At 41.4% G+C, this 27,685-nt stretch overlaps 3 protein-coding genes across 4 annotated transcripts; 1 reads left to right on the top strand and 2 right to left on the bottom strand.

Moving 5' to 3' along the window:
* Window positions 1-6,225: 6,225 nt before the first annotated feature.
* On the bottom strand, window positions 6,226-13,425 carry tax1bp3 (Tax1 (human T-cell leukemia virus type I) binding protein 3). Its single transcript, XM_061239470.1, has 4 exons — window positions 13,199-13,425; window positions 11,186-11,305; window positions 8,825-8,902; window positions 6,226-8,329 (listed from the first exon to the last, which is right to left on the bottom strand). The coding sequence occupies exons 1-4, from the start codon at window positions 13,235-13,237 to the stop codon at window positions 8,192-8,194; spliced, it is 375 nt and encodes a 124-aa protein (XP_061095454.1). The 5' UTR covers window positions 13,238-13,425; the 3' UTR covers window positions 6,226-8,191.
* A 1,458-nt stretch (window positions 13,426-14,883) lies between these two features.
* Window positions 14,884-19,912, top strand: cib3 (calcium and integrin binding family member 3). Of its 2 annotated transcripts, XM_061240636.1 has the most exons (6): window positions 14,884-14,981; window positions 16,170-16,204; window positions 16,846-16,957; window positions 17,579-17,726; window positions 19,148-19,343; window positions 19,891-19,912. In XM_061240636.1, exons 1-6 carry the CDS (start codon window positions 14,931-14,933, stop codon window positions 19,910-19,912), a joined length of 564 nt encoding a protein of 187 aa, XP_061096620.1. In that variant the 5' UTR covers window positions 14,884-14,930. The 2 variants fall into 2 exon arrangements, with proteins under 2 accessions (XP_061096620.1, XP_061096621.1); XM_061240637.1 differs by lacking the exons at window positions 16,170-16,204; window positions 16,846-16,957 and having other exon boundaries at window positions 14,931-14,981.
* A 723-nt stretch (window positions 19,913-20,635) lies between these two features.
* hsh2d (hematopoietic SH2 domain containing) lies at window positions 20,636-27,604 on the bottom strand. The gene is made up of 6 exons (XM_061240200.1): window positions 27,301-27,604; window positions 24,152-24,285; window positions 23,426-23,515; window positions 23,107-23,272; window positions 22,422-22,706; window positions 20,636-22,136 (listed from the first exon to the last, which is right to left on the bottom strand). The coding sequence occupies exons 2-6, from the start codon at window positions 24,271-24,273 to the stop codon at window positions 21,615-21,617; spliced, it is 1,185 nt and encodes a 394-aa protein (XP_061096184.1). The 5' UTR covers window positions 24,274-24,285; window positions 27,301-27,604; the 3' UTR covers window positions 20,636-21,614.
* Between the last annotated feature and the right edge of the window lie 81 nt (window positions 27,605-27,685).

The following is a 27,685-nucleotide window of genomic DNA, read 5'->3' on the forward strand; positions in this document are numbered from 1 at the left end:
TTATTTTATTTTTTATTTTATTTTGTTTGCGGCTAATACTTGATTTGAAGGATACATACGGATTCTATTACCATGACAACCTGCCTCCGTGAACCAGATGAGGGTCTTACTATATAGAACTCAGGGGATACATATATTAGAGACCTTCAACCCATTTCTTCCCACATATCCACCTACGTGTTTGGCTTTAGCACCCTGTGTGTACGAGCTGCTACGCATTGTGGTTGTGCCAGAACTTTCGTAAAATTCTTCTAGGATTCTGATGTTCAGCCCTCTTGGCTGCATGCAATACCATTGCACTAGACTTTAGATAAGAATTTAGCTGGAAATCTAAAACGCAAATAGGACTCTGGAATAGTTAACGGTTAGGCAAGAAGAAGATGAGATAAAAGAATTCCTAGAAAGCATGCAATGCAAGTCATGCACTTGCATCAGGCACATGTTTTTCTTTTTTTTTCTTTTTTTCTACACAATGGCTAGGATATTACACATAACTTAGTCTGAACAATCTATACTTCTTCTATGGTAATCTACACTGTTCTTCAGGGCTACAAGTTCATCATACTTGCATTGTAAGCAGATTTCAGTTTCAATGGCATACTCTAAGATTGTGTGCCTCTAAAAACATGAACACTGCAAACATTCTCTCCATCTCTTAGAGTAAGTGCTTTGCCAATAGACTGCTGGAAGGCTATATAAATTGGAGCAATGTTTTGGATTCAATCCTGTTTTGTACCATGAGAATTTGATCATATCCAGCATGCCCCTGGCTAACAATAAGAAATAAAAACAAATGTCCAGATTTGTGGAATTCAGAAATTTGGAGCTCAACACAACATTTTGGCAATGTTTAAGCTTTCTTGGAAATCAAAGTGCACAGCTATTGTTCTTAGTATACACTATAAAAAGCATGTAAAAAGAACAGTAAATTATTGGTCATACCATTGCCAGCTTACAGTTTTTCTTCTTTACTATGGCCTTCAATTGTTCAGGCCTGCTCTTACAACAAACAGTGGAATTGGTATCGTATTGTAATTTGCTAAAACAATGTACTGTATATTACTTTTATATCCATGCAAATGACGATTGTAAATGTGCCATTCCCTTTGTATTATTTTATCTAATGGCAACTACATTCCTGAAATTGAGATGCTCTAGATGTCTTTTAAACACACACACGCACGCACGCACACACACACACACACACAGAATCTAAAACGGGCATTTTAATGATGCCATTCCCACTCGAGGCCAGTGCGATCTGCTACCAAAGTCCATCTTTCACCCCCCCTCGGGAGCCCAAGTTGCTATCTGAAATGGAACGGCAGCATACCGCATCGCTATGGAAACGCAATCGCCGCGTTGTAGCGTGGGAGGTGTAAACCATGACCGAGTCACATTTAGATCGTTAATTATGCAATTGCCTGCAGTTACGCGGGCATGTTACATGCCTGATATATGTCCAGGGCCACATCTATTTGCATTACGTCTTTTCTGTATAACGGAGCAGTAAAAATCCACTGAAATGTCACTGGAAAATCTCAATACTCTGATACATTCTGGAAAATGTATATTAATGAAGTAGCACAATTGAATAAGTAAAATTAAGGGATTCCCCCTTTTTTTTGTAAAAAAAGGATTAGAAAGGATTAGTTTTAGAACATAATTAAAAATTAAAATGGATTACATCACATTGCTGAAGCTTTTAATGAAGGGTAGAGCTCCCCTTTAAAAAAGACTGGTATCTGTCTTTAAAATTCACAAATTCATTTGAGATAAGCATTTTTCATTTTTGTCTTAGAATAATACACTCATTTAACAAAACCATTTCATTCAGCAGTTATAATATATAAAAAACAGGAGGTGTCTTAATATTAAGAAGATATCTGTCTTGAAGATTAATCTGTACTGAGTTAAAGTAGCACCTTCATCCATTTGTGAAAGCATGAATTTATCAGTTACTTAGCAACAAGCATTTTCTTTCCATGGTTGAGAAAAATATGGCACTGTATGATTGTGACATCCCGAGGTTGCCATGTATACACTGTACATAATTTATGCAGTTTTCTCAACATTATTACTGTATAATGAACAAATCATTACTGTAGAACCTGTGTACAGTATGTAGCTGTAGATCGGCAAAGCATTCTTGTAAAAAATTTGATGGGGGTTAAATTTACAGTAAATATTTCTTAATACAATAAGAGGCCTATTTGAATGCGAAAGTCCTCCAGCCACAAAAGGCTATGCTAACTTTGTTGTAAAAGGCTACGCTAAATTTGGATTATTTTCAACATTGATTTTGTTTTATATAGTTTTTGCCATCACGCCAATCGATCATAACCTATGTTTCACATTGTAGCCGACACCGAATTCATGTATAAATAATACAAATATATAGTCCAATAAAGCACAAGTTTGACACAAGGGCACACAAAACAGTCTATTCACACACTACTGGGGAGATCCCTCATTGTCAAAATCAGTAAAAAACGCGAAAAAAAAAAAGTAGGCTATTCAGCCATTTGCACAAGTCTAATCTGTAACTGTAATTAAAGTAGCATTGAATTATCAAGGACTATTTTTTCAATTTCTCAGTCTAGTAGAGGACCTTTGGGACGACTGCATTTTGTTCATTTATGCTATATACACTCACCGAGCACTTTATTAGGAGCATTTTTACTTTATTATACCTACTAATTTGTGCGATGATCCAATCAGCCGATTGTGTGACAGCAGTGCAATGCATACAGTGTAGATATGGGTCAGGAGCTGCAATTAATGTTCACATCAACCATCAGAATGGGGAAAAAATGTGATCTAAGTGACTTTGACCGTAGAATGATTGTTGGTGGTTTGAGTATCTCAGAAACTTCTGATCTCCTGGGATTTTCATGCACACTAGTCTCTAGTGTTTGCAAAGAATGGCGCAAAAAGCGAAAAATAAAACCAGTGAGCAGTAGTTCTGCAGACAAACATGATGAGAGATGTCAGAGGAGAATGGCCAGACTGGTCAAAGCTGACAGGAAGTAATAAATACCTAATAAAGTGCTCGGTGAGTGTATATTACTGATATGTATATGCTGTCTGTTGCAAAATGCATTCTGTACCTGACCACGTCAGTACATCTACCATGTATGTGGTTTGTTTTAAAATGCATTGTCTACTTAAGCTCTTCAAGGTGGCACAGTATATCTACATGGGAATTATTGAGTTAATCAGACACTATTGTTTCCTGTTGTGATCACTGGTGCTTTGTCAGCACAAGACACACAGACAAATACACTGCTTATCTTTTCCTATATATGCTCGCGCGAGAGACCCTCACTGTGGACTCATTTCCAACTCGCTGTAAATTTGAGTCTCCTGGTCGTCTCTTCGGAAAAACAGTTGGTGCCGTGACCTGGATGGGACCGTTTGAAAGACACATTGGTAAGCTGCTTCAAAATGACTTGGGGATTGCGGTTTGCCTGCGGTTTGCCTGGGAAGCCTCCGATAGGGAGCCTTTCGTTAAATACATAGTTCTCTAGACCAGTTTTTTGGCCTCTCCCCTGTCCTCAGGAGACTGCTGGTGATGTCACTGACTGTTGTCACAGCTCTCCAGATTATCACGTCTGTCAGTTGTTTTCCATTGCCGACCTATAAGATGTTTATTTTTTTTGTCAATGCTTTCCAAACCCATTTTCAGTGTGAGTGAGGTATTGCTTCAATTTAGTTACTTATAGGGTACATTTTACTAGGCATATAAACTAAAACTGAGATACTTAGAAACACCTCTTCTATTGCCTATGAATTCAAGTGACTATCTTGTAGTTATCAAAGTTGGTTATTGCCTGAGTGCAACAGTTTACTTCCTAGGAAATTAGACAACACTTTCTAATATAGGTGTTTCCAAAGCTAAAGTTCCAAAAAATATTTTCAAAATTTCACAGAAGGACATAAACTGAACTGTGTGTGTGCACGCGTGTGTGCATGCGCATGCATGTGTGCTTATCCTCTAGTCTTCTTATGCATGTTTATAGCCTGACTGTGTACTTCCTAGGAAATTAAGACTACATTCACGTTCTAATAGAGGTGTTCCCAAGAAGTGTTATGTCAATTCCAAGGAAGTGCATCACCTGAACATAGTGTAAGTGTGTGTGTGTGCATGTGTGTGTTTGTGTGCGTGCATGTGTGTGTGTTAGTGTGTGTATGTGTGTGCGTGCATGTGTGTGTGTTAGTGTGTGTATGTGTGTGCGTGCGTGTACGTGTCAGTGTGTGAGTGTGTGTGCGTGTCAGTGTGTATGTCTGCATGCATGTGTGTGTGTTCATGTGCGTGCGTGCATGTGTGTGCATGTGTATGTTTGTTTGTGTGCATGTGTCAGTGTGTGTGTGTGCGTGTGTGTGCACGCATGTGTGTGTTTAGGGTTTTGGGATCTTATAGACTCGACCATCTTTGATACCACTGTCCTCGATGCTCAAGCAGGTGGAATGGAGCGTGCTTCCCCCTGTATCTGCCCATTGGTGTTACTGCGAGTCTGAATCCACACAGAACCCAACAGTTTTGGCTGTTCCACTGAATTCTAAAGCGTTTTGCCCAATCCACCAGATCATGGGATAACATGTAACGTGTCAACTCATCCTAGGTTTTTCCTTTTGGTACATTCGCATTAATAGATATAATAAATCAACTGCTGAGATGGAGGATATTTTGGCCACACAAGCCCGTGCTGTCTGGGGTGCACCAGGTGCAGTTCCCCAGCAGTCAGGGCACCTGGAGTTAAAAGGGGAGCGTTTGATTTCAGACCACAGATCACATTAAGGGATGAAAGTCCAGAAACGGCCCCGTATCAAAATCCCCGAGAGCACAACCAAAGGTCACCTAATGGATTCTCTGCTTCCAAATGTCACCTGATTACTTTCAAGCAAGCAAATGTAAAAAACTGTAGCAAAGCAAATACATAGATTTCAGAGAACATTTAACAAGCAGGCTCTTCCTATATTAAATAAACAAACTGAGGTTTTTAATTTTTTTTATTAGCTTTAATTTGCTTTAGTAGGAAACATGTTATGGCCCATTTTTCATCATCACAATGTGTTTCTTTTTAAATAATATGCTTGTCTCAGTTTGCTACAGATTTTATTTATTCATTCTTTTAAAAGCCTACAAAGACCAGAATCCCAACCAGGGATGTGTTATCCTGCTTCCTGGCCAAGCAGTGGCAGATTGTAGTCACAAACCCAATGTCTTATCCAAATAAAGGAACGGAGCAGTTGGACGACGCGTTCAGTCTTAGTCATCCTCACACAACTTAATTAGCGGATTAGGATCTGCGAATAACACCTGCTCTCTATGGCACCCATTCCAGCCCTCCTGCATTTCACAAGGAAAGCTGAGAAAATGACACTCCGCTCTATATTAAACCTTCTCCAGTGTGCCGTACACACCAGGGAGATCTGGTTTTTAAACGGTGGACGTGTTAAGCACAAGTTAGCGTTTTACTACCTGCTCAGTGAGCTGCAGAGAGAGAAAGCCCCTCACTGCTACAGAACCTACATGCAGTGACCACATTATTAGGTATGTCCTGCATTAGATCTTTTCACCCACAGAAATGCTGGTCACAGTATACTTTTTGTGGGGTTTTTTTGCACCATTCTCTGTAAACTCTATAGTTGTGCATGAAAATGGCAGGAGATCAGGAATTTCTGAGAAACTGAAAGCACTCCATCTGGCAACAATCATTCCCTGGTCAACGTCACTTAGATCACATTTCTTCCCCATTCCTGCGTCTGGTCTGAACAACAACTGAACCTCTTGACCATGTCTGCATGCTATAATGCATTGACATGATTGCTGTCACATGATTAGCAGATTAGATATTTGCATTAATGGGCAGGGGTAGCGGTCTGCCTAATAAAGTGCTCACTGAGTGTATTAGCAGCTGAACGATATGTGAAAGGACAAACGTGTGAGAATAGCATCATCCACTGCCTTTCTGCCTGAAACGGGTCAAAGGAACCAACGAGCTGGACTTCTGGGCAGGCCACCATTAAAGCAATAGGATTTCTAATACATAATTACACCTTAAAGGATGAGAATAATATTGATGTAAATGGAGACCCAGGAGAAGGCTGATTCATTGATTCTCTTATTCACACAAAGAAACTGTTAAGACTAATTACACAAAACAGAAACAAAGGAACAAATGGTTCCTTGTTAACATCATCAGTGAAAGCAAGGAACAGTTATTTACAATTTTCAAAAAAAATTTATTTCATGCTTGTAATACACATTGAGCAATGAAAAAGGAAAAGACATTTCTACTGAATTGATGACTGAGATAATACTACATAAGTTTTGCCTTAATGCAAAAAAAACAAAAAAACAATCATTTTCACTAATGTGCCATATTCGTGAGGGTATACAAAACCAACTTGCTAGTGTTTCATAAAAACTGTTAAGATCGTCACTAGCATCCAAAAGTGAGAAGAAATTCTGAATATTTCATATAAAATAAGTCAGTACAGAGTAAGAAAAACATTTTTGTGCAGGAACACAGTGGTCATGTTTATTGTTTGCTGCAGGGCCCTGTTAAGGACTCAAAATGAAGCCTAGCTAATTTAGTATTCTTGGAACAGTATTCATAAACTGTGAAAAGCATTGAAACTACTGCCAACCTCAGATTATGCTATAATGAACTTTCATGTAGTGAAACAGGAATGAATACTGCATACTAGGCACTGTATACTAGGCACATACTAGGTCAACTGTATGCCAATATAGTTTTAGTATATTATCACAAATAACAAATAAATACAAGCTTATTGACGAATGATTGGCCTTGGGTAAAATTAGTGACGCAACTGCAGCATCATCTAGAAAGAAGTAGTGGAAAAATTGAGGATGTTTCCTTAGGAATAGAAAAAGAAACGGTTTGTTGTGTAGGCAGAGGCTAAATCATTAATGTTATCGTGAGGCGAAAATGACTTTAACTACGGATGTGTGAAACCCACACAGTTTGGTCCAGACCCGCTCCAGTGTACAACTAAACACAACATACACGTGTTTGTTCAAGATAAAACCTCAATCACTCCACCCAAGCTAGTGTCTGCACCTGACATCGCTCCAAACAGAAACGAAAGGCACTTGTACAATCGTCTTCCTCGGTGAATCCCACAGGGCGTTTCGGTGGTTACCGGAGGAATCTCCAAACACACCACGATCACACGCACGCTCTGGAATGCGCCACGTCACACCTCTGGCCTGCAACCCATTTTATTTCTTTTCAGGAAATGGCTGTGTTCTAATAATGTATATTCCTCCTTTCAGTCAGCAGGAGTGGCTTAAGGGTTTAAGTTGCACAAGTGTAAAACATTCATATAAAAAAAGAAAAGAAAATTGCATTCATTTCTGCTACACATTATTTCTTTGGTATAATGTCACCTATATAAAATTGAAATACTAAAGGTCACCAAAACCATAGAAAAAGAGTACCCAACCATGCTCATCCGATAGCAGTGAGAAGCATTGAATGCTGTTGCTCATGGCACATAATCAACGCATATTTAAAAAGAAAAAAGAAAAAGGGAAAACCACAGTGAGAATCCAAAGACTGTAAACCACAAACACTTATCCCAAGAACTGCCGTCTCCATTAACACCATCACACGATTAGTTAATTAGATCCTAACGGGCTACATGCACAAGACACACAAAATTGTATGAAAATAACTAAGGATTTCATTTGAACAACAAGGTTTGGATTTGATCATCGGCAATTTCCCTTTTGGTAGGTCAGGAAACGGTTGTACTTTAAACGCAGACATACAATGCCCGTTCTAAATTCACGATTTGAACCACCGATCAAAGTTCTTGTGTGTCAAGACATATCAACATTGAGACGGCAAGAAAGAAACAACAACTCCGGGAAAGCCAAAACACCGTAACTTACAGCACTTCAGGCTCTATCGGCCATCGACAAATATAGTGTTGCTAACAACAGGAAGACCAAAATACCATGTAGTTCAGTTTGTAATTTGTATGTAGGAACAGGTGGGAGTAACCACACACACCAAATTGAGCAGTGGGGCAGCTTAGTCAGAGGTCAAATTCAGACAGTTGGAGCGGAATATAGCGGCACAGCCCTACGGACTGCTGTGGAACAGATCTTTGGATTCCCGCTATAGGCACCATCGTGGCCGGGCGCAGCGGGTTAATGCATCATGGACTGTCTGACAGCGTCCTCCAGCGACTTCCTGGTGACCAGCAGCCTCACCACCTCCTCGTTCTTTTTGGTGAGCCTCTTCCTGGCCTGGTCGTGGGTCACCATGGTCATGTCCCAGCCGTTCACCTGGCATCAGCAGCAGGGGAGCGGTGCGTCAAAAACACAGTACGAAACACCGCATACTTTCACATAACGATACTTCACACTATTGCATGCAATTAAGATTTAGGCATTTGGCAGACCCCTTTGACCAAAGTGACTTACAAAAGTGCCTTTCACGTGAAAAGCAAACGGTTACAAACCAATATTTTAATATTTCAAGCCATTTCAAGTTGCATGCTTCGAACTCAATACAAAAATTAAGTAAACAGCACCGTCCAGTGGATATATTGAAAAGTACGGACATTCATCCCTGCCAAACTGAAAAATCATACCCAAATCATACGCAATACCGGAGCGATTTCATTTCCAAGTTTGGCAAAATCTAAAACGTTTCTTAAACTCTAAAACTCCCTCTCGTACAGCATTCACCCTCTGCCAGGGCGTCAGTGTGGGGCTTATGTACCCGCTCTGGCAGTTCTATGGGTCACGCCACACGCTGGAGCTCTCACGGTGTGTTACCTGCATTATCTTGTCTCCCATCACCAGGCCTGCTCCCTCCGCCGGCCCTTCTGGGGTCACCTTGGTGACGTAGATACCCTGCGCACACAGAGAAACGGATCAGCACAGTGTCAACGCACTGATACGTCCACAGCGGGAATTCCAGAGAGTGTGGGGGGAGTATTTCGCAAAGCAGGATTACTGAGTTAGCCAGATAACTGCACTGAGTAAAACTTGATAGAAAAAAAACCCATTATGGAACAGGAAAGAGCCTTGAGTGGTCTGGGTTTTACTCAGCGCAGTTATCCAGCTAACTCTTGCCTTGTAAAACAGGGTCCAGCTTTTCAATTAAGCCCCTATTACAAGTGCGGAAGGATCCCCTTTCATGCGCAGCTGCACAGCGGGAGACTGGCTGACCGGAGGACACTCCAAAGGGCGGCGCTTACAGCCGCTGCACACCCGACATCGTCCGGACCGCAGCCAATTATGACTCACCCTGCTGCGCTGCCAGTGACAGTCAGCACTGCTGTGGTCTGGCTCTAATGACACACTGAGTCACACTGGCACACTGAGACACTGAGACATAACAGCACACACACACACTGAGAAACACTCACACACCGGCACACTGAGACATACCAGCACACTCACACACTGAGACACTGAGACATAACAGCACACTCACACACTGAGAAACACTCACACACTGAGACACTGAGACATAACAGCACACACACATACTGAGAAACACTCACACACCGGCAGACTGAGACATACCAGCACACTCGCACACTGAGACACTGAGACATAACAGCACACTCACACACTGAGAAACACTCACACACTGAGAAACACTCACACACTGAGAAACACTCACACACTCACACACTGAGAAACACTCACACACCGGCAGACTGAGACATACCAGCACACTCGCACACTGAGACACAGAGACATAACAGCGCACACACACACTGAGAGACACACACACACTGGCACACTGAGACATACCAGCACACTCACACACTGAGAAACACTCACACACTGAGACACTGAGACATAACAGCACACTCACATACTGAGAAACACTCACACAGAGACATACTGGCACACTGAGACATAATAGCACACTCTCACACTGAGACACAGAGACATAACAGCACACTCACACACTGAGACACTGAGACATAACAGCACACTCACACACTGAGACACTGAGACATAACAGCACACTCACACACTGAGACACTGAGACATAATAGCACACTCACACATTGAGAAACAGTCACACACCGAGACACACTCACACACTGAGACACACTCACACACTGAGACACTGAGACATAATAGCACACTCACACATTGAGAAAGTCACACACTGAGACACTGAGACATACCAGCACACTCACACACTGAGAAACACTCACACACTCACACACTGAGACACTGAGACATACCAGCACACACATACTGAGAAACACTCGCACACTGAGACACTGAGACATAACAGCACACTCACACACTGAGACACTGGCACACTGAGACACTGAGAAACACTGGCACACTGAGACACTGAGACACTGAGAAACACTCACACACTCACACACTGAGACACTGAGACATACCAGCACACTCACACACTGAGACACTGGCACACTGAGACACTGAGAAACACTGGCACACTGAGACACTGAGTCACACTGAGACACTGAGAAACACTCACACACTCACACACTGAGACACTGAGACACTGAGTCACACTGGCACACTGAGACACTGAGAAACACTCACACACTCACACACTGAGACACACTCACACACTCACACACTGAGAGACTGAGACACACTGGCACACTGAGTCACACTGGCACACTCGCACAGACACTGAGGCACACTTGCGGCCACGAGCCTCCCAGAAGCCCTCTGTCAGTTACAGTGTTTCCATTAGGGCAGCGGTCACCAACCCTGCTCCTGGAGATTCACAATCCCGTAGGTTTTCTGTCCTGTAGGTTTTCATTGGAACCCTAATTTGGCACATATGACTCTACCAATTAGCAGCTCAACAGGATCACTAGCTGTTGAATTAGGTGTGCTTTGTTAGGGTTGGAGTGAAAACCTACAGGATGCTAGATCTCCAGGAACAGGGTTCGTAACCCCTGCAATAAGGTCTACCCTCTCCAAAACAGAGCCAGTTATATGGCAGCTCAACAGGATATCAAGCTGTTGAATGAGGTTTGCTTTGTTAGGGTTGGAGTGAAAATCTACAGGAAGGTACCTCTAGGAACAGGGTTGGTTACCCCTGCATTAAGGTCTACCCTCTCCAAACCAGTGCCGGTTACACTTATAATGGAAATATCAGCAGCAGAACCACCCCAGCTTCACCTTGTCAGTCTTATCCTCAGAGAAGGGGTTCTGTCCCGGGTCCTGATCGATCCCTCCTCCTATACTGAACCCCAGGATCAAGTTGTCACCATGACGCAGTTTCTGGATCTCAATGCGTTCCTGAAACACAAAAACAGCTTCATTTCACCCAGCTACTCACAAAGCCGGTCAACTCTAACCACGTATACGTAACTGGAATAAAATGTGTGGGTGAAGGTTAGTGCAATAGGTTCCTATATGATCAGAGAGCTGGAGTTAGTTTGAGCATGTGAAATGAATAACGGCAAGACACAATTAATGAGAAACAAGGCCAAAAGGACCACAACACGCACGACAGGATCTTCTGCCGAGCTAAAACACACACGACAAAATAGGAAGTCCTACTAATAATAGACAGGCAAAATGTTAGCCCATGACAAACAGTACCTATATGACAAAAAAAGGCGTGCATTTCCTTGGACCAGAGATCGTTTCATTACCACTCTGACTCAACAAAAGGACAGACAGGCTTTTGAGCAGTCCACCCGTTTCCACACGCTACGCGGCTGAAGAAACAGCTATTCCGTCATGCTGACAGACGGAGGTTTCTGGCCAGTTTAATACTCCCGTGCACAAAGCTGGTCTGTGCGATGATTAATTCCATGTCAACATCTGGTACTCAATAGCATATTGTACCAGCGCTGGAGACATGATGGTTTTGTTCTTTTAAATAGAATATTCCCTTGTGGTTTATAGTCCCTTCGTGCAGAAAAATCAGGATGCAGCAAAAGAGTGGTATTTTGGTATCTTTAAAATAAAAAATAAAAAAGATAAAATAAAATGTCTTTTCAGAAACGCCTATGCTATCACTGAGAAACCACTGGCTTGGTGTAGAAAAATCACCATTTGCATTAGGCTACTACTTTTAAATATTAGGCTATTTGTGAATGAGAGTTCCTTCCAACAAGCACAGTGAGCAACTAATTGACATTACAGCACAGCCTAGGGATATTGACAAAATAAAGTACAGCGTTAAATGAGGTTTCTTTTCCAAAAACACGCCCTTTTCCTGGTTCAGAAAGAACGTTTTGGCTTCGGATTTATACCTCGAGAACACTGCTCAACATTCAAGAACGTAATTTGGAACATTGGTCAGTCAAAACTAACGCAGAATGCATCCCGGACGTCCGACTTTAAACTGTACAGTGGAGCGGACACCTACAACACGCATACCATCCAGATTCCAACACCACGCCCTTCCATTTCAAAGTATCGTTTTTGTAGAACAAGCACACACACGTTGCGAAATTATTCGAATTTACAGCAAGCAAACATAGAGGATTCCTTAGAATTTAGTATGGCTCTTTTTGCACATGAACATTGGGTTGCTAGGTTTTGATGTAGGCTACGCTCAGAGTTTTTCATATAACGAGACAATTCCGTTTATTTTATTGATGTTGTAATCAAAGCCGTTGATTTGAAGACATTAGCCTCACTAACGTTAACTCAATAATAAGAAAAAAGCTAATGTACTTTAAAACGTCAGTTACACCCTAACGGAGTAGTTTGCCAAAGGTTCTAGCAACCTAGATGCAAACTAACTTAATTCATTAAAATAAAATACAGGTAAACAAGCTACGCTCACAAAAAGTAGTAACGCAATTTCAACTAGCTATCAAGGATACTAACGATAGGCTGCTCAGGAGAAAGAACTCGCTGAAATGCGAAATGTTAAATATCTGACCTTAACATTATAGATACACTTTATATGAAAACGTCAAACAAGGAGAACGACAATAGTAAATTACCTATCGCGGGTTCTAAATGTAATGTTACAGATATAATTCGCTGCGTGGTAATACAGCTGCCAAACTTAAGTAAAACTCCTGTCCTCAATGCGCACGGCTTTGCCATCGTAGGTCGAAGTTGTAAACGCAAGACCGAGGCTTTGGGGCCTAAACAATAGCAGCACCGGTCGTGCAATGCTGGCTACACCCCACACAGCAAGCTTACTTTGTTCACTTTTTAACTTACCACAACAGCAGTGACTGGCTGTCCTGGGATGAAAGACATCGTAACCGCGTAAACGGGGGTTAAAAAAAAAAGCTTCTTCTTCTCTGCGTAAAGATGCAATCCTTAGCGTTAACTTTTGAGAGGAAAATAGAATTAAACACGGGATTTTCCTTACGCTCCACACTCAGTTAATAATTCATGACTTGTATAGGCAGGGCCGATGATGTAATCAACTGACTGGAGGGTAAGTCATGATTCCCGTAGTCCTGGGAAGAAATGGGACTATGTGACGTCACTGCCTTTCATGTCCTACACACAGAAATCTTTCTTATGATTCCAGCTTCCAAGCACATAGTGCTGGAGGCCTTTTTTTTAGTTGGAATTTTAACTTTTTAATTTCTTTCGGATAAATGTAGACTATGTAGCTCTGTCAGCCTTTGAGGGGTGATCTCGTTAAAGCTGACGTGCCGACACGTGTCATACAACCAACAGGAATGGCTCAACACCAAATAATTTAATTGGACCACGATTGGTCAAAAGATATAGCCCAATAATCCCCTTCCAAACTCAAAACGGAAAAAAAAAGGATAAAATGGGTTTAATGCGTATGCTGTCTGGACTCTCAAGTTGATGTCTGTCAAGCCATTTTTAAATTGACTGATGAAAGGCCCTAATAAAGTAAAGTAAAAAATATGATTTCTTAGGCTTCACCATAGCTTGGTGAAGCCTGGTGAAGCCTTTTCATGCCACACACCCTTACAAACCCCCTCCACCCTCGTAACACACTCAACTAGGGAGTGGCCTTGTGAGGAACTGGCCATTAAAACCAAAGATAAGTTCACATGAGTAATCAACTGTAAGAACCTGCCAGTGCAGTTAGGATGACTTTACGATCTTGCACATGGAAATTCAATTGTTTCGCTAACTATGATATCTTGCCAAAGTTTCTGGGGAAAGGAAAGCTGATGTCCTTGATTCATAAACATATAAAAAAGGTTGTGGCCTAAGACGGGCCATAACTGCTTGTCCAATTCTTCTGAAACCTTTGCCTATTTATCTTTCCTGTTCCATAATGGGTTTTTTTTCTATCAAGTTTTTGTGAGGTGAGCTTGGAACCCTATGACTGTTGCTTGCTGCTTTTTATATTTAAAAAGCAGAGGAAAGCTCAACTGAAACTATCAGTTATCAGTGTTTGCTGGGAAAAATAATTGATTTTGCTCTTACATACTCAATTCATTCATATGAATGTGTGTGCATATTTTGCTGAATAATATTGCACAGAAAAAATACACAATAATAGTAGTGTTGAAACTTTGGTCTTTACATATTTGATCATAGTCTGATCTAGCTGTACGTGAACGACGAATTAATCCTGTTGATGCAAAATTCCCACACATACTGTACTGTAAGTCGTGTACATAATTTCCATACACCAGCTGTAACATGAGTCTGGCTCAGAGCAGTGTAGGCAGTGCCCATAGAGCGCCGTTCAGGTGTTGATACCGCTGAATGATGCCGGGTGACAGCCCTTGTGTGCCTTGAAAAGAGGCTGCCATTCAGATCAGGCAAAACGATGAAATGCCTCCATTATAATAGGGAATGAAAGAGGCCATGGGTTGCCGACACCCGATCCTCTGTTTGTCGGCCCTCTTTTGTTCCGGCATTTTCATATCTAAAATATCCCCAGGTCCCCTAAAAGGCTCTAAGCACTGAGTGCGGCGATGACTCGGAGGTGAAACATGCAAATTTGACAATGGGGAACAAGCAGACCATCTTCACAGCACAGCAGTTGGATGCCTACCAGGTCTGTACCGTTCTTCCTTTCCGGCTACTAAATTTGCCTGTGTACTGTACTGTACTGTACTGTAGGTCTGTGTGACTTCAATTTCATATCCGTTAACTGAGGCACTCTAAATACTGTTAGTGTAATGCCACTACTCATGCTGGCCATTTATGGTTACTGGTGGCATGAGTGGCTGTGATACTTAGAACGGGCCTTGATGAATCTAGAATAATCCGTCTGAACTATCTCAAAAGTTACATTTATTTGTGGTAGAAAAAAAAACCCCCAGAAGCTTTGCATACGCAATTCCCAAGAGTTAAAACAAGTTAAAAATATTATGAAGTAGTTTGTGCAAAGAGGACAAAGTATTGTGAATGAGGAGAAGATGATCAGAAACCATACGCCTATTTGATATGAATTTCCTCCAAGAAAGTGTGCACGCGTGTCCTTTTGTCTGCATGCGCGGTTAGGGGAGGCTAGTCTGGGGGTATGCCGTACGCTGTTGTTCAGGCTTGGGAATGTGGGTGTGAATGTGATCCTGTGATTTTATTATACCGAATTTGTCATTGCACTTTAACATTTGTCATTTGTATTTGTAATTTTTTTATATCAACCTGCCCTGGGACTGCAGTTGGAAATGTGCTAAAATCTGGTGTAAAGCATCTCCTCTCATTAATTGGGATGAATTTTTTTTGTAAATTGTCCATGGAAAAAAACAAAACAAATAAACAAATCAAATGGTCCAGTTTATTTAAAAACCAAAGGCATTTGGGGCTGTGCACATATAAATCTGAATGCTGATAGTGGTGTTATTGGTTACAGGAGCTTTTATCGTTATTATATAGACTTCTCTTATAGTGTTTTTAAGGTTGTTCATGTCTAATTATTAGTACATACGGGACATATTGGATTGCATAGTGAATTGTGCTTTACTATCAAAAGAAGCCCTAGAAAGGATATGTAATATTTTTTTCCTGTATGTGTAGTGTGAATTAGCAAACCCACGTCTTGGACAGTTCACAACAATAGATTATCTTGAGCTTTATACCTGATTCAGCATCAGCATTTTCAAAAGACATTAATTCTTAATCGTGACAAGTGAACAATCAATGGAGCTGTGGTGTTCTACTGTAAACAGTAGCAAAGTATTGACTTTTGGTAGCCTGTCACAATACATCAGCTGTTATATGTTTGTGTTTATATTTGTAGGACTGCACATTTTTCACCAGGAAAGAAATCATAAGGTGAGCAAATCAATCATCTTAATCAGAAGTGTTATCATCACATATCATGATGATGATCATTAGCTTATGTTTGACTAAGAGTGTTTGAATTAGCTTATGTTTGACTAAGAGTGAAACAACGTGGGGAAGTTTTTGGACAGGAAGTTTACATTTGACAATGGAGGCTGTCAGTAAACAATGGAACTTCTGTTCTGATGTGCAGACATTGAATTGTAGGAACAATTTGCAGAAGAAAGCTGCCGAATGATAAACACACTTTCTGTAAAGGTCACTCTGCATTCTGCAACGGTAAACAAACTCCATGAAATTTACTAGGAACTGAAGACGAAAAAGAGAAGCACTATATAGTGTATAAGGACATAATTTTGACAACAGCTTAAGGAGCCTATGTCCTTAACATGTCTGGAGTCATGATTCTCAATATAATTTGGAACAACCTAACCTGGAAGTTGCCCGTTCAATGAAATATTAAGTGTATCGTGCAAAAGAAAGGCCTCCATTGATTCAAGCTCATACTGATTTATACTGTATTTGTATTTGACTATGCTGAGTAAACATTATGTTGCATACGGTATATTTGCATTTTTAACAGAAAGCCTCACCCATGCTTCTAGTGTAAGAGTTGACATTTTCCCTTGTAGACTGTTCCACCGATACCGAGACTTGGCACCTCAGCTAATCCCCCTTGACTACACCAGTAAGCCAGATGTTAAGGTACCATACGAGCTGATTGGCAGCATGCCGGAGCTAAAGGTATACCCGCACCGAAGACACCAAGCTGTTCACTCCCATGCCCCCCATCAATAATTCACCGCTGGCTAATTGAGCCTCGGAGAGTTTATGCACCACTTGATATCTGCGAACCTGAGGAACATGCGAAAGGTCCAGAGCTTACGCTCTTTGAAACAAGGTCTATTATGTGGCACTTAGCACTCAGTTCCAGCGGGCAAACTGCATTAATGACAGACATGTTAACGACCGCATTTAAGCATCTCGCTAGCATCGACAGGCAACGTTATTAACTAAAAGCAGAAATGTTAAGATGCATGGTAAAATGGACTGCATTTGTATAGCGCTTTTATCCAAAGTGCTTTACAATTGACGCCTCTCATTCACCCATTCACACTCACACTCGTACACCAACTGCAACTGGCTGCCATGCAAGGCACCAATCAGCTCAGGCTGGAGCAATTGGGGGTTAGGTGTCTTGCTCAGGGCTTGAGCCAATGTCGCGCCATAATCATAAGCATCATAAAGTGAATTTTGGGTGTGAGATGGGGAATAATGATTAGCCAATGTTTCAAGTTGAAAATTCTAATGCGATTATTACGGCATGAATGGTCTGTGCATTTTCTGCGTGCTTGTGCTTCGCAGGAAAACCCTTTCCGCCAGAGGATAGCTGAGGTATTCTCAGAAGATGGAGAGGGGAACATGACACTGGATGACTTCTTGGACATGTTTTCCGTCTTGAGTGAAATGGCACCTCGAGATCTGAAAGCCTATTATGCCTTTAAGATTTATGGTCAGTGCTGATGAAGTTGATTTAGTGCAGACTACACCGGCATCAGTATTTTATGGTACCAATGTCATATGCTCTCAGAAATAAAGGCACAAAAAATGCCTTAAAAGGTACATATGCTTTCTGCTGGGGAGGTACTCTATAGGTGTATAAAACTGTACCCATAGCCAGCATTATAGAATTCATTTGTACCTTTTTTGCTGGGTATTTGTACCCAAAGAGTACATTTACATTATTAGGGTATGTGTGGGAAATTTGATCCTTGAAGAACAGAAACGTACCTCCGTAGTCACTATTTCTGAGAGTGTAGAATAAAAAATACAGTGGAAAATTAATACAGTAAAATAAAATGGCCTGTCTCACGAGATTAATCATGATGATTAATCATTTCCTTGTGAAAAAGGTAGGAACTGAATTCTGTGGAATTACAATCTTTGCAATCTGACTCACTGCAAGCTCATACGTAAATACATAACATCATGTCTTAAAGGAACCCAGGTGCCTCTGGTATTATTAAAACACGGTTGTAACAACTAATATTGCTGATCCTTTACATGTGGAGCTATGCCAACTATTGGGCTTCCCTGGCTATACCAGGCAAGGGCTGCTTCATACAATATGCCATGTTTGATTATTTAAAAACCCTCCATGTTCTTGGGAAGGGACCGCATAAATCTTGGGTCACCTGGTGTTCTGACTTCAGCAAGGGCCCAGTTGAACCAACATACTCGAGACTTTGACCTGAAACAGTTTGAGAAGACAGAAATGTTAGAAAAACATTGAGGAATAATTCATGAGCGCCATTAGGCTGCACAAGAAAGCATAATTTGTGTCAGTGTGCCAAAGTTCTCTAATTAAAACACGCTGACGGATCAGGTTGTTTTACAGAACAGAGCTGTGGTCATGGGTCAAGGAAAGTTTTCATGTATTATTAACGCCTGTTAAAAGAGAAGGCAAGCGTGGCAATGCGAGCTTAGCTTACAAACCGCCTCCTAGTTCAGTGAATTTGCCTAATTCTTCACATGGTTGAAAGAAGTAAGATCAAACCTGAGAGTAAAATAAGCATCTGGTTGTCACCTCAGGCCAGTCCCCAGAGACAAGTGAAGCAGGGCAATCTTCACAGCTGATGCTCACTGAGAGTGATCGGCTTTCAGCAACCATGAATTAAAACTGCCTCTCGAACTTCAGTCAGTAGCTTTAGCAAGTCAGTAACAAGAAGAAAATAGAAAAAACCAAAACCAAAATATTTGTAGAGACTGATAGAGTAATTACTGATATAGCTGATAATGGATTCTTTCTGCCTCTATGGTGTCTGTGATATAAAAAATTGCACTTTAATTAACTTACAAATGAATAAACTTGTATCTTTTCTCAGAGGCTACAGACCAACTTTCTGCCCGTCTCCATTTTTGCCTGTCATTCAGACTTCAACAACGATGACTTCATCTGCAAGTCGGACCTGGAGAAGACGCTGAACAAACTGACGCGGAATGAGTTGTCGGAAGATGAGTCGCGGTTGGTGTGCGAGAAGGTGATAGACGAGGCTGACCTGGACAATGACGGGCGGCTGTCGATGGAGGACTTCCAGCACATGATTGTCCGCGCCCCAGATTTCCTCAGGTTCTCCCCAGCACCATGCTATCTGCATGGTCATCTAGCAGGGCCACTGCATCCTTCTCTGATCTCTGTAATCATGCAACAGACTATCACTCACTGTACCACAACCACTAACATTGCCACTAGCAGCAGCCCTACCACAACTGCTAACACTGCTGCTACCAGTAGCACAACTGCTGACAGTGTGACTACCAGTAGCACAACTGCTAACACTGCGACTACCAGTAGCACAACTGCTAACACTGCTGCTACCAGTAGCACAACTGGTAACACTGCCGGTACCAGAACTACAACCACTAACACTTCCACTACCAATAGCACAACTGCTAACACATTTGGGTCAGAAGCAGCAGCTCTATTAGGTGTCAGAAACTGCTCCTCTGAATTAAATACACCTACTGGCTTACAAAAGATTACAATCATAAGTCATGAAAGTTCCTGGGGCACATACTGTACTGTACATCCACTGGCTCGAATGGCTAAGAGACTGATCATAATCAGTATTTTGTTATCTGCTAATTGTGACTCATAAATCTTGCCTGTTTTGCAGCACCTTCCACATAAGGATATAAGGAGCCTTTGCCACACAGAACAGCAGCAGAACTCACTGAGCGGATATACAGAAGGAAGATGAAGATGGATAAATTCAGAATGGCACTGGGATGAGCCAAGAGTTTTTTGCCTGAAGCCAAGAAGGTTTCACTAAACTAGACCGAACAAAACTCTTTACCTGAAGATAATATTATTTGGAGTTCAGGGCATAGAACCACAAAGACATGGCAGACCAACAGACACGGAACTTGGTCCTGATACTGTATGTTTATTTTGAAGCTCAAATAAAAGAGGTCATGCATACACGCACGCACACACACACAAACACACACACACACACAAACACACACACACACACACACACACAGAAACACACACACACACACACACACACACACACACACACAAACACACACACACACACACACACAAACACACACACACACACACACACACACACACACACGCACACACACACAAACACACCTTAGCTTTTTGAGCGACGTTGTGTAGGCCTCAAACTCAAAAAATTGTTCTCCTCCAGGCTGTCTCCAGGTCATGCAAGGCAACATTTTCCCATTTCAGAAGACTTACACTTGTATCCTAAGAATTTGTGACTACCATCATTTCAATTACCATGGCATGCATAAGAAGCCAGTTATCTAATTTATTGTACCTGACAGACATTGTCAGTTGTTATTTATAACAGCACTAGCACTGGAATGCTAACATGCTCACCAATATTTTACAGGCAGAGTTTCTTTATTTCCTGTCAAACAGGTAATTCAAGCTAATGACTATTGAGACGGTGTTTGTAATGTAACCCCACAGGTAATGAAGTATAAGCCAGCCAATCCCACAGTGATGAAAGGAAAAACATTGTCAAATATAAACAAAAGTGTTGCTTAAGGGTAGAAAACATAGAAAAATGCAATGGTAAGCACATTCACGATATCTAGGAAAAACTGCACCGGTGGCTTAAAGGATGTATGTAATATGAGCTAAACAGCAGATGGTGTTTTGTATGAAAATCAGTACATTTTCACACACAAAAAACAAGTATACTTTTTAGTCTTGCTCACATATTGAAACTGTGGACAGAAATATGTTTTAAACGTGTATGCTAATCACAGAGATTACTTTTTTTTTATTCACTAAAAATAACATAATTACATATAATGATAAGAAATGTCTGTTGCAGTCTTGAGAAAAGATTTAGTTAGGAACTCTCTTTCATGATATGGACAGATATATTCATTATGGTACTGTTAATTTTCTGTAATAATGATTTCTGTAATAAAAATAGCTTGAAGGAATAAATATTATCTTAATATCTTATTTTAGCTGAGGAAATAACTAGGGAGGAATAACTTGTAAATTGCAGTGGTGCCTTTCAAGTATTGTGTGTTACAATAAAAATAGCAACCACTATTTAGGTATTAAATTAAAATAATCTTTGCTCAACCCTTATTCCTGGATATATTCACCAATGAATGAAAACTTGATTACAGGTGGTCACCCTCTGTCTGTATTTATGAAGGCAATTATTTTAATTCTCATACATTACAAAGCGTTATGTGAAACTTTAATCCGAAATGCTCGTCAGTGCATAGTCAGCCTCCCATTCGACCTGAGTAAGTTCCCTATAGCACAGCACTAGTTTCCTGACCCAGACCCAGAATCCCTTTCTCCAAGTCCAGTGAGCTGCTTCTGTGAAATGCGTCAGTAACCCGGAGCAAACGGAGGAGGCTTTAGGTACTCCACCGGTATCCCGTCTGTTAAGACGGCCGGGACGCCGGCGTTGTGTACACGGCCGGAGTCGGGCTCAGTGAACCCTCTCTCCTCCAGTATCTCCTGGTACAGGGGTTCACACGCAGGCTCCGTCCCCAGCCGGCTGTCCGAAGGTGCGAACGGAAGCTCTGGCTCTGCGGGCTCAGTGTAGATATGCTCCTCCGGGCCTCTCTCCTGCTTCAGCGACTTCTTCTTAAACTGCATCAAGTTGGCCACAACGGATTTCACGCCCCGGCTCCTGGGTTGCTCGGCAGGAGGAGGCCTGCAGCCGAGGCCGGGATGCACTTCGCCAGAAGCCGGGCTCGATGGCGAGAGCTGGTGGGGTCCGCTGTCCGTCTGCTCGGTTCTGTGCAGAAGGAAGGTTCTGGAGGGTAGCTCCGGGGCCTGCTCCAGCAGGACACTGTTGGTGGGGCGCAGTTTTCTGGGCATTGGAACTGGTGGAACACAGTTTGCCTGTAGCACATCAGAGACATGTTGTGTTTTGCTGAACATATCAAACTATAAACAGTGCAAACAGTATATAAAAAAATTTGTTCACTAAATTATAAAGGTAATTTTCCAGGTATTTCTGCTGTATTAGCTATATCTCAAAGTAAATTGCTGCATTATTACAACAGATTGGAAGAATACAAATACAAAATTACAACTTGGGACGATTAAAGCAATATTTTACTATGGTTGCACTACAACACAAAATGCATATAAACATGAAAGCATATACATAAAATAATGTCTTACTGTGACTGGACTCTGCAGGGTGAGTTTGGCTACTTCAGTATCCTGAGCGGGGTACAGCCCTGGAGGGTTAAACTGGATGGGAACAGCAGTGCTCGCTACACCCCGAGATGCGTCTCCACAGACCGTCCTAGGAGGAAGCTGTGGGGGGCTGCGTGGTGTGCTAGGGGACGGCTGAAGCTGACCAGTATTGCTGGAGTGGAGAACTTCGTTTGAGAACGCATCAGGTGTGGGAGCGTTCCTTTGGGGAAAAAACAACTCCACATAATCGGTCTTGTCTTTGGAGGCCTGGGAAGGGAAAAAAAGCACAGAAAATAATTGGTTGTTTCTCACAGCCCAGTGATTATCCACAATGAACCTCAGTGGAGTATGCAGGAAGGAGCCACACATGCTCTCCTGTGTTGGCGTAAGGCAGTGGTCCTCACTCCCGGTCCTCAAAAGCCGTAGGGTGTGCTGGCTTTTGTTGTTACTCAGCACTTAATTGATCGATTAGAGCAGATTAATTATTGATTACACAGTTAACTCACCTCACCTTGTTTCTTGGGTCTGAATCGGTTGCTCATATGAAGGAGGAAACAAAAACTAGCACACCCTGCGGGTCTCCAGGACCAGGAGTGTGGACCCCAGCACACCCTGCGGGTCTTCAGGACCAGGAGTGAGGACCTCTGGTGTAAGGACAACATCATACCTTGCCACAGGCAACAGTCAGCAGGCTATTGAACGGTAGGATGGGAACACGTCGGTGAAAGGCTACGAGGTCCTGCAGTGACCGGTGACAGGTGTCCTCCCCTACAATAGTGTACTGCCCATTATTTAGCACATTGATCATGAAGTGACGGCAGCAATCCTCACTCCTACGACAGAGAGAGAAAGGTAGCGAGGGAAGATGAGAGGGTTTAGTGAAAAATGATCTCTCTAATGCAGAGATATGAAACTTAACACCTTGGACTAAGCACAGCATTGGTTACGTATTACATTTCATTCACCTTCTTCGATGTGCGACTCACCGATATGATAGGGTGAAACCTATTCTGCTCTCGCCGACGCGAATCAGGAAGTAGCCTGCAGGTTTGGACTGTAACATCTCCTCTGCAGACCTAAACAAGTACAGGTCTTATGGGAAACCACAAATGACGAACGGTCGATCGAACGATAGGAATAAATGAGGATCCTATGAGGTATCCATGTGATGTGAAGTTATCAGCGTCTTGCACACAAGCTATTAAGCAACAGTTCCAGATATTTCTTTAAACAAACACTGTCAAGCTAAATTAAACTCCAGAGATAACAGGAAAAGGCAATGGGAGGTGATGCAGCCATTTATGCTATCTGATTAGAAGGCAATTATGATTTGTACAGTAGCACCTCTTCTACCCTGCTGTAGAATCCAGCTATGCCAGCTTGACCAGTTCCAAAATTCAGCTGGTCAAGATGGTCATAAGCTGGTCTACCTGGGTATGAGCTGGGCAACCAGCATGCATCTGGGTGCTGGGAGCTGGTCTTAACTGGTCAACCAGCTAAACCATGTCGAGCTGGGAAACCAGCTACCAGGTACCAGCTGTTTCAAAGCCTAACTTGAGCTGTTTCTTTTCAGCAGGGTATAAACCTAAAATGTAAAAGTTTTATGGGTAACCACAAATGATGAATGATATAGGAATAAATTAGGATTCTTTGAATCTTTCACCCTGATGTGAATTCGTAACCCGTACACATAAGACAGTGAAACTCCTTACTTCCTGGAAATGATGCCGTGGAACCACTCTGGAATGACTCCGTTTTGGGAAACACAGCCAAGCTGGAACTGGGAGAACCAGGCCAGAGAAGCATCACGCTTCTCCTGCAGCTTTGTGTTCATGGCCTGTAGGCTCTGTCCAAATCAAACACCAAGACCCACATCAGAACCTTCAACAATGACTGGGATGACATTATAAGAGCAGTTGTTTGGAGGGTTGTCGTCGTAAGGTTGCCGGTTCGATCCCCCACCCCGGGTGTGTCCAAGTGTCCCTAACCCCCAATTGCTCCCAATGAGCAGATTGGTATATTACATGGCAGCCTTGTATAAAGGTGTTGCATACTGTAAATGCAGTCCATTTACCAACAACCTCTGCATCCCACTGACTGGGAAGCCACAGACTGGGTCATCCTCATACTATGAGGTTCAGTTTTTAAATGGTAAATGGTTGGAATTTATACAGCATTTATACAGGGCTGGAATTGAACTGGCAACCCTCCGACTGCCAGATGACTGCTCTTACCGCTTCAGCTAATGTTGCTAATGTCGCTAGTACAGCACATGTGAAAGCATTGTTCGGCATACTGGCATAGTAATGATTGATATCTTACTTTTTTTGTTATATAGACACATGTGTAGATGAAGTGGACCATAAATCACTTCACAATTTATTCATTTTGTATTTGAGGATATGACTGAGTTCCTATTCAGAGACTCAATGTCTGAAAAAAACCTCCACTGTCTGGGACAAATTAATATGTGATATTTCTTAAAAAGGCATGGCTGGAAAATATATCCCGGAAATAAAGATGAACACTGAATCTGAAAAAGAATACATAAATCTGAAAATCTGAAAATGTAACTCGACAGAAAATGAAATGGGATTCAATTCATTTTAATGGCAATTAATCAAAATTGAACCAAAAAATTACTTCGAAAGACTATGGGAAATAGCTTTTAAGCAATCAGATGCATGCTTGTGTCTGTTTGCTGCCAGCAGTCAGATAAAGCCGTATTGCTTGGCCTTATGTTATGTTTTTTTAAAGAGCTGATTAAGCAGGAACAAAAAGAATATGGCTGGGACAATATTGAATGTGCCACCAGTATAGTTCTGACGTAAAACACAGAGTACATACTGTATATCCGAGAGCTTGCTGCTTTGTTTTAGACAAAGCACCTCGCTGATGTATTATGATGTGTGTAATATGAGTGGTCCTTTCCTCAACAATTTCAATGAAAGTTTTTTCTTCTTCTACGTGACTGATAAATTCATATTTTACAAGATACGGAAGCATATGCAGGCAGAAGAAAATCATATTAGCTTTTGGTTAATTTGTTAAAAAATGTATCACCGTTAAATTTCATATATAATCTGTATACAATGTAATTTGATGACGATACTAAACATTTATTAATTCCAACTGGGTAATATACTGATTAAACATTTTTAACTGCTCTTATACATCATATATATATACAGTACTGTGCAAAAGTTTTAGGCAGGTGTGAAAAAATGCTGTAAAGTAAGAATGCTTTAAAAATAGAAAAGTTAATAGTTTATTTTTTTATCAATTAACAAAATGCAAAGTGAGTGAACAGAAGAAAAATCTAAATCAAATCAATATTTGGTGTGACGACCCTTCGCCTTCAAACCAGCATCAATTCTTCTAGGTACACTTGCACAAAGTCAGGGAAACAGTGCAGGGCCTGGGGACCAACTCCAGCTCTGAGGCCAGTGCCTTGGTCAAGGTAACCACAAATGATGAACGATACGGAAATACATTCCCTGGCTTTGGTCAAAGGCACAGGCAGGAGTATACCTAACATGACACGCATGTCTTTGGGTGCGTGTGGAAACCGACGCGAACACGGGGAGAACATAGGGTATAATGCTAATGCCGTTTATAGGTAGTGGTTTTTGTGATTAAATATTTGTTTTCAAAGAAATTATAGGATACTAAATACAACTGATTTTGACAAACATCCCCCTCAGTTCTACCCCCTCCCCATCCTACTAGCATATGGCACACATTACCTGTAAATAGTGTTTGAGAAAATAAATACATTTTATATATACTGTTAGCTAATGCAACGGTTCACCAATCATCTCAGCGGCCACACAACATGCCTCCATTTTTCCCTACTCGGTTGCTGTGGATACGCGCTGTTGACAGTCCCATTCTAGTCTCTAGGTAAGTATGACCCAGGAGAGGGAATGCTGGGAATTGTTTTGTTTGGCAGCTGAAATTGCAGCCAACCAAATATGCCTTTGAATCCTGGATAGGTTACGCTCGGAATCATCATAAAGGGATGTGTGAATTGTGCATGGTATACGAGTTTTGTGGACCTCGTAGTGTTTTTGAAGTAGTAAATTGAACGTTTATATATTATCAAACCACGGTTCAGAGATACAGTAACACTTTGTATTTACAACAGAACGGAATCTCATCACTTTTATTCATTGCCATGACACAAGCAGAGAGTAAAAGAAAACAAAAAGCTATCCGGGTGTAAAGACATATAAGAGCATTGTTAGAAATCCAATGAAATATAATATAAATAACACATTTCAACCCTGGTTTAATTTCAATATTCAAGTCATTGGTAGCAAGCGACATACAATATATGGAAGAAATAATGCAACAAAAATCCATCAGTTAAACTATTGCAACGCGGGCCTAAAACAGAAAAGTAAAAATATAAGAGTACAACTGTATGTTTCCATGGAACGTAGACAGTCCTTATCAATTAAAATGTTTGACGCGTAGCTATAACCAATAAACCACATACGGAAACTGCATTTCCTTCGATTTTATTGTAGGCTACATTGTTTAAGAAAGAACACTGAAAATACTACTTAATTATTAATGATGCCCATACTTCCTGAGGTAATAATCTCATTATGTTCTAAGAAAATGTTTCTTCTTATTTTTTATGAACGTTGCAGCAGTTTATTAACCTTTTTTTAATAAATTTAATCCGGTAATTAGCTACGTATTTTTATCGCCCTATGAAAAGCATTAATTCCGAATTATATGGTATATACAGGTTTAAAAAAATAAAAGAACAAAGAAAGCACTCATTGGAATTAAAATTTTTGAAACTAGTAGTCATTTCTCAGAAATATGTACCGCGTCATTATGCACTCACCAGATACCAACAGGCGTTATGGACGTCAGGTTCAGGCTACTTTTCAACAGCAGTCGTCTATAAAACACCTGAGAAGCAAAAGGGGAGGGGATACGTACATTTCCCCTACACCGCAGATGGTATATTTTAAATGGCCACCATGCTTCCGGTTTTTACCTTTATATCCTGATTCGCGGTTGTTCTGCGTCCACGAAAGCTGATGAAAAGATTGGACACGTCGTTTCGTTTTCTATGAAATGCCAAGGGTCAATAGTGACTTGGAAACTGATGGTAGGTAGGCTACAGTGCATCCGGAAAGTATTCACAGCACTTCACTTTTCCCACATTTTGTTATGTTACAGCCTTATTCCAAAATGGAATAAATTCATTTGTTTCCTAAAAATTC

This window comes from Conger conger, chromosome 4, assembly GCF_963514075.1.
Source record: "Conger conger chromosome 4, fConCon1.1, whole genome shotgun sequence".
NCBI lineage: Eukaryota > Metazoa > Chordata > Actinopteri > Anguilliformes > Congridae > Conger > Conger conger.

Coding starts and splice junctions, on each gene's coding strand:
- tax1bp3 (XM_061239470.1), bottom strand. CDS start 13,237: ATGTCTTTCATCCCAGGACAGCCAGTCACTGCTGTTGTG. Junction 11,306..13,198: donor AGCCAGTCACTGCTGTTGTG/GTAAGTTAAAAA, acceptor TTTGTGTTTCAG/GAACGCATTGAGATCCAGAA. Junction 8,903..11,185: donor CTGAGGATAAGACTGACAAG/GTGAAGCTGGGG, acceptor CTGTGTGCGCAG/GGTATCTACGTCACCAAGGT.
- cib3 (XM_061240636.1), top strand. CDS start 14,931: ATGGGGAACAAGCAGACCATCTTCACAGCACAGCAGTTGGATGCCTAC. Junction 14,982..16,169: donor AGCAGTTGGATGCCTACCAG/GTCTGTACCGTT, acceptor TTATATTTGTAG/GACTGCACATTTTTCACCAG. Junction 19,344..19,890: donor CGCGCCCCAGATTTCCTCAG/GTTCTCCCCAGC, acceptor CCTGTTTTGCAG/CACCTTCCACATAAGGATAT.
- hsh2d (XM_061240200.1), bottom strand. CDS start 24,273: ATGAACACAAAGCTGCAGGAGAAGCGTGATGCTTCTCTGGCCTGGTTC. Junction 23,273..23,425: donor GGTTTCACCCTATCATATCG/GTGAGTCGCACA, acceptor TCTCTGTCGTAG/GAGTGAGGATTGCTGCCGTC. Junction 22,137..22,421: donor CCCTGCAGAGTCCAGTCACA/GTAAGACATTAT, acceptor GATGTGCTACAG/GCAAACTGTGTTCCACCAGT.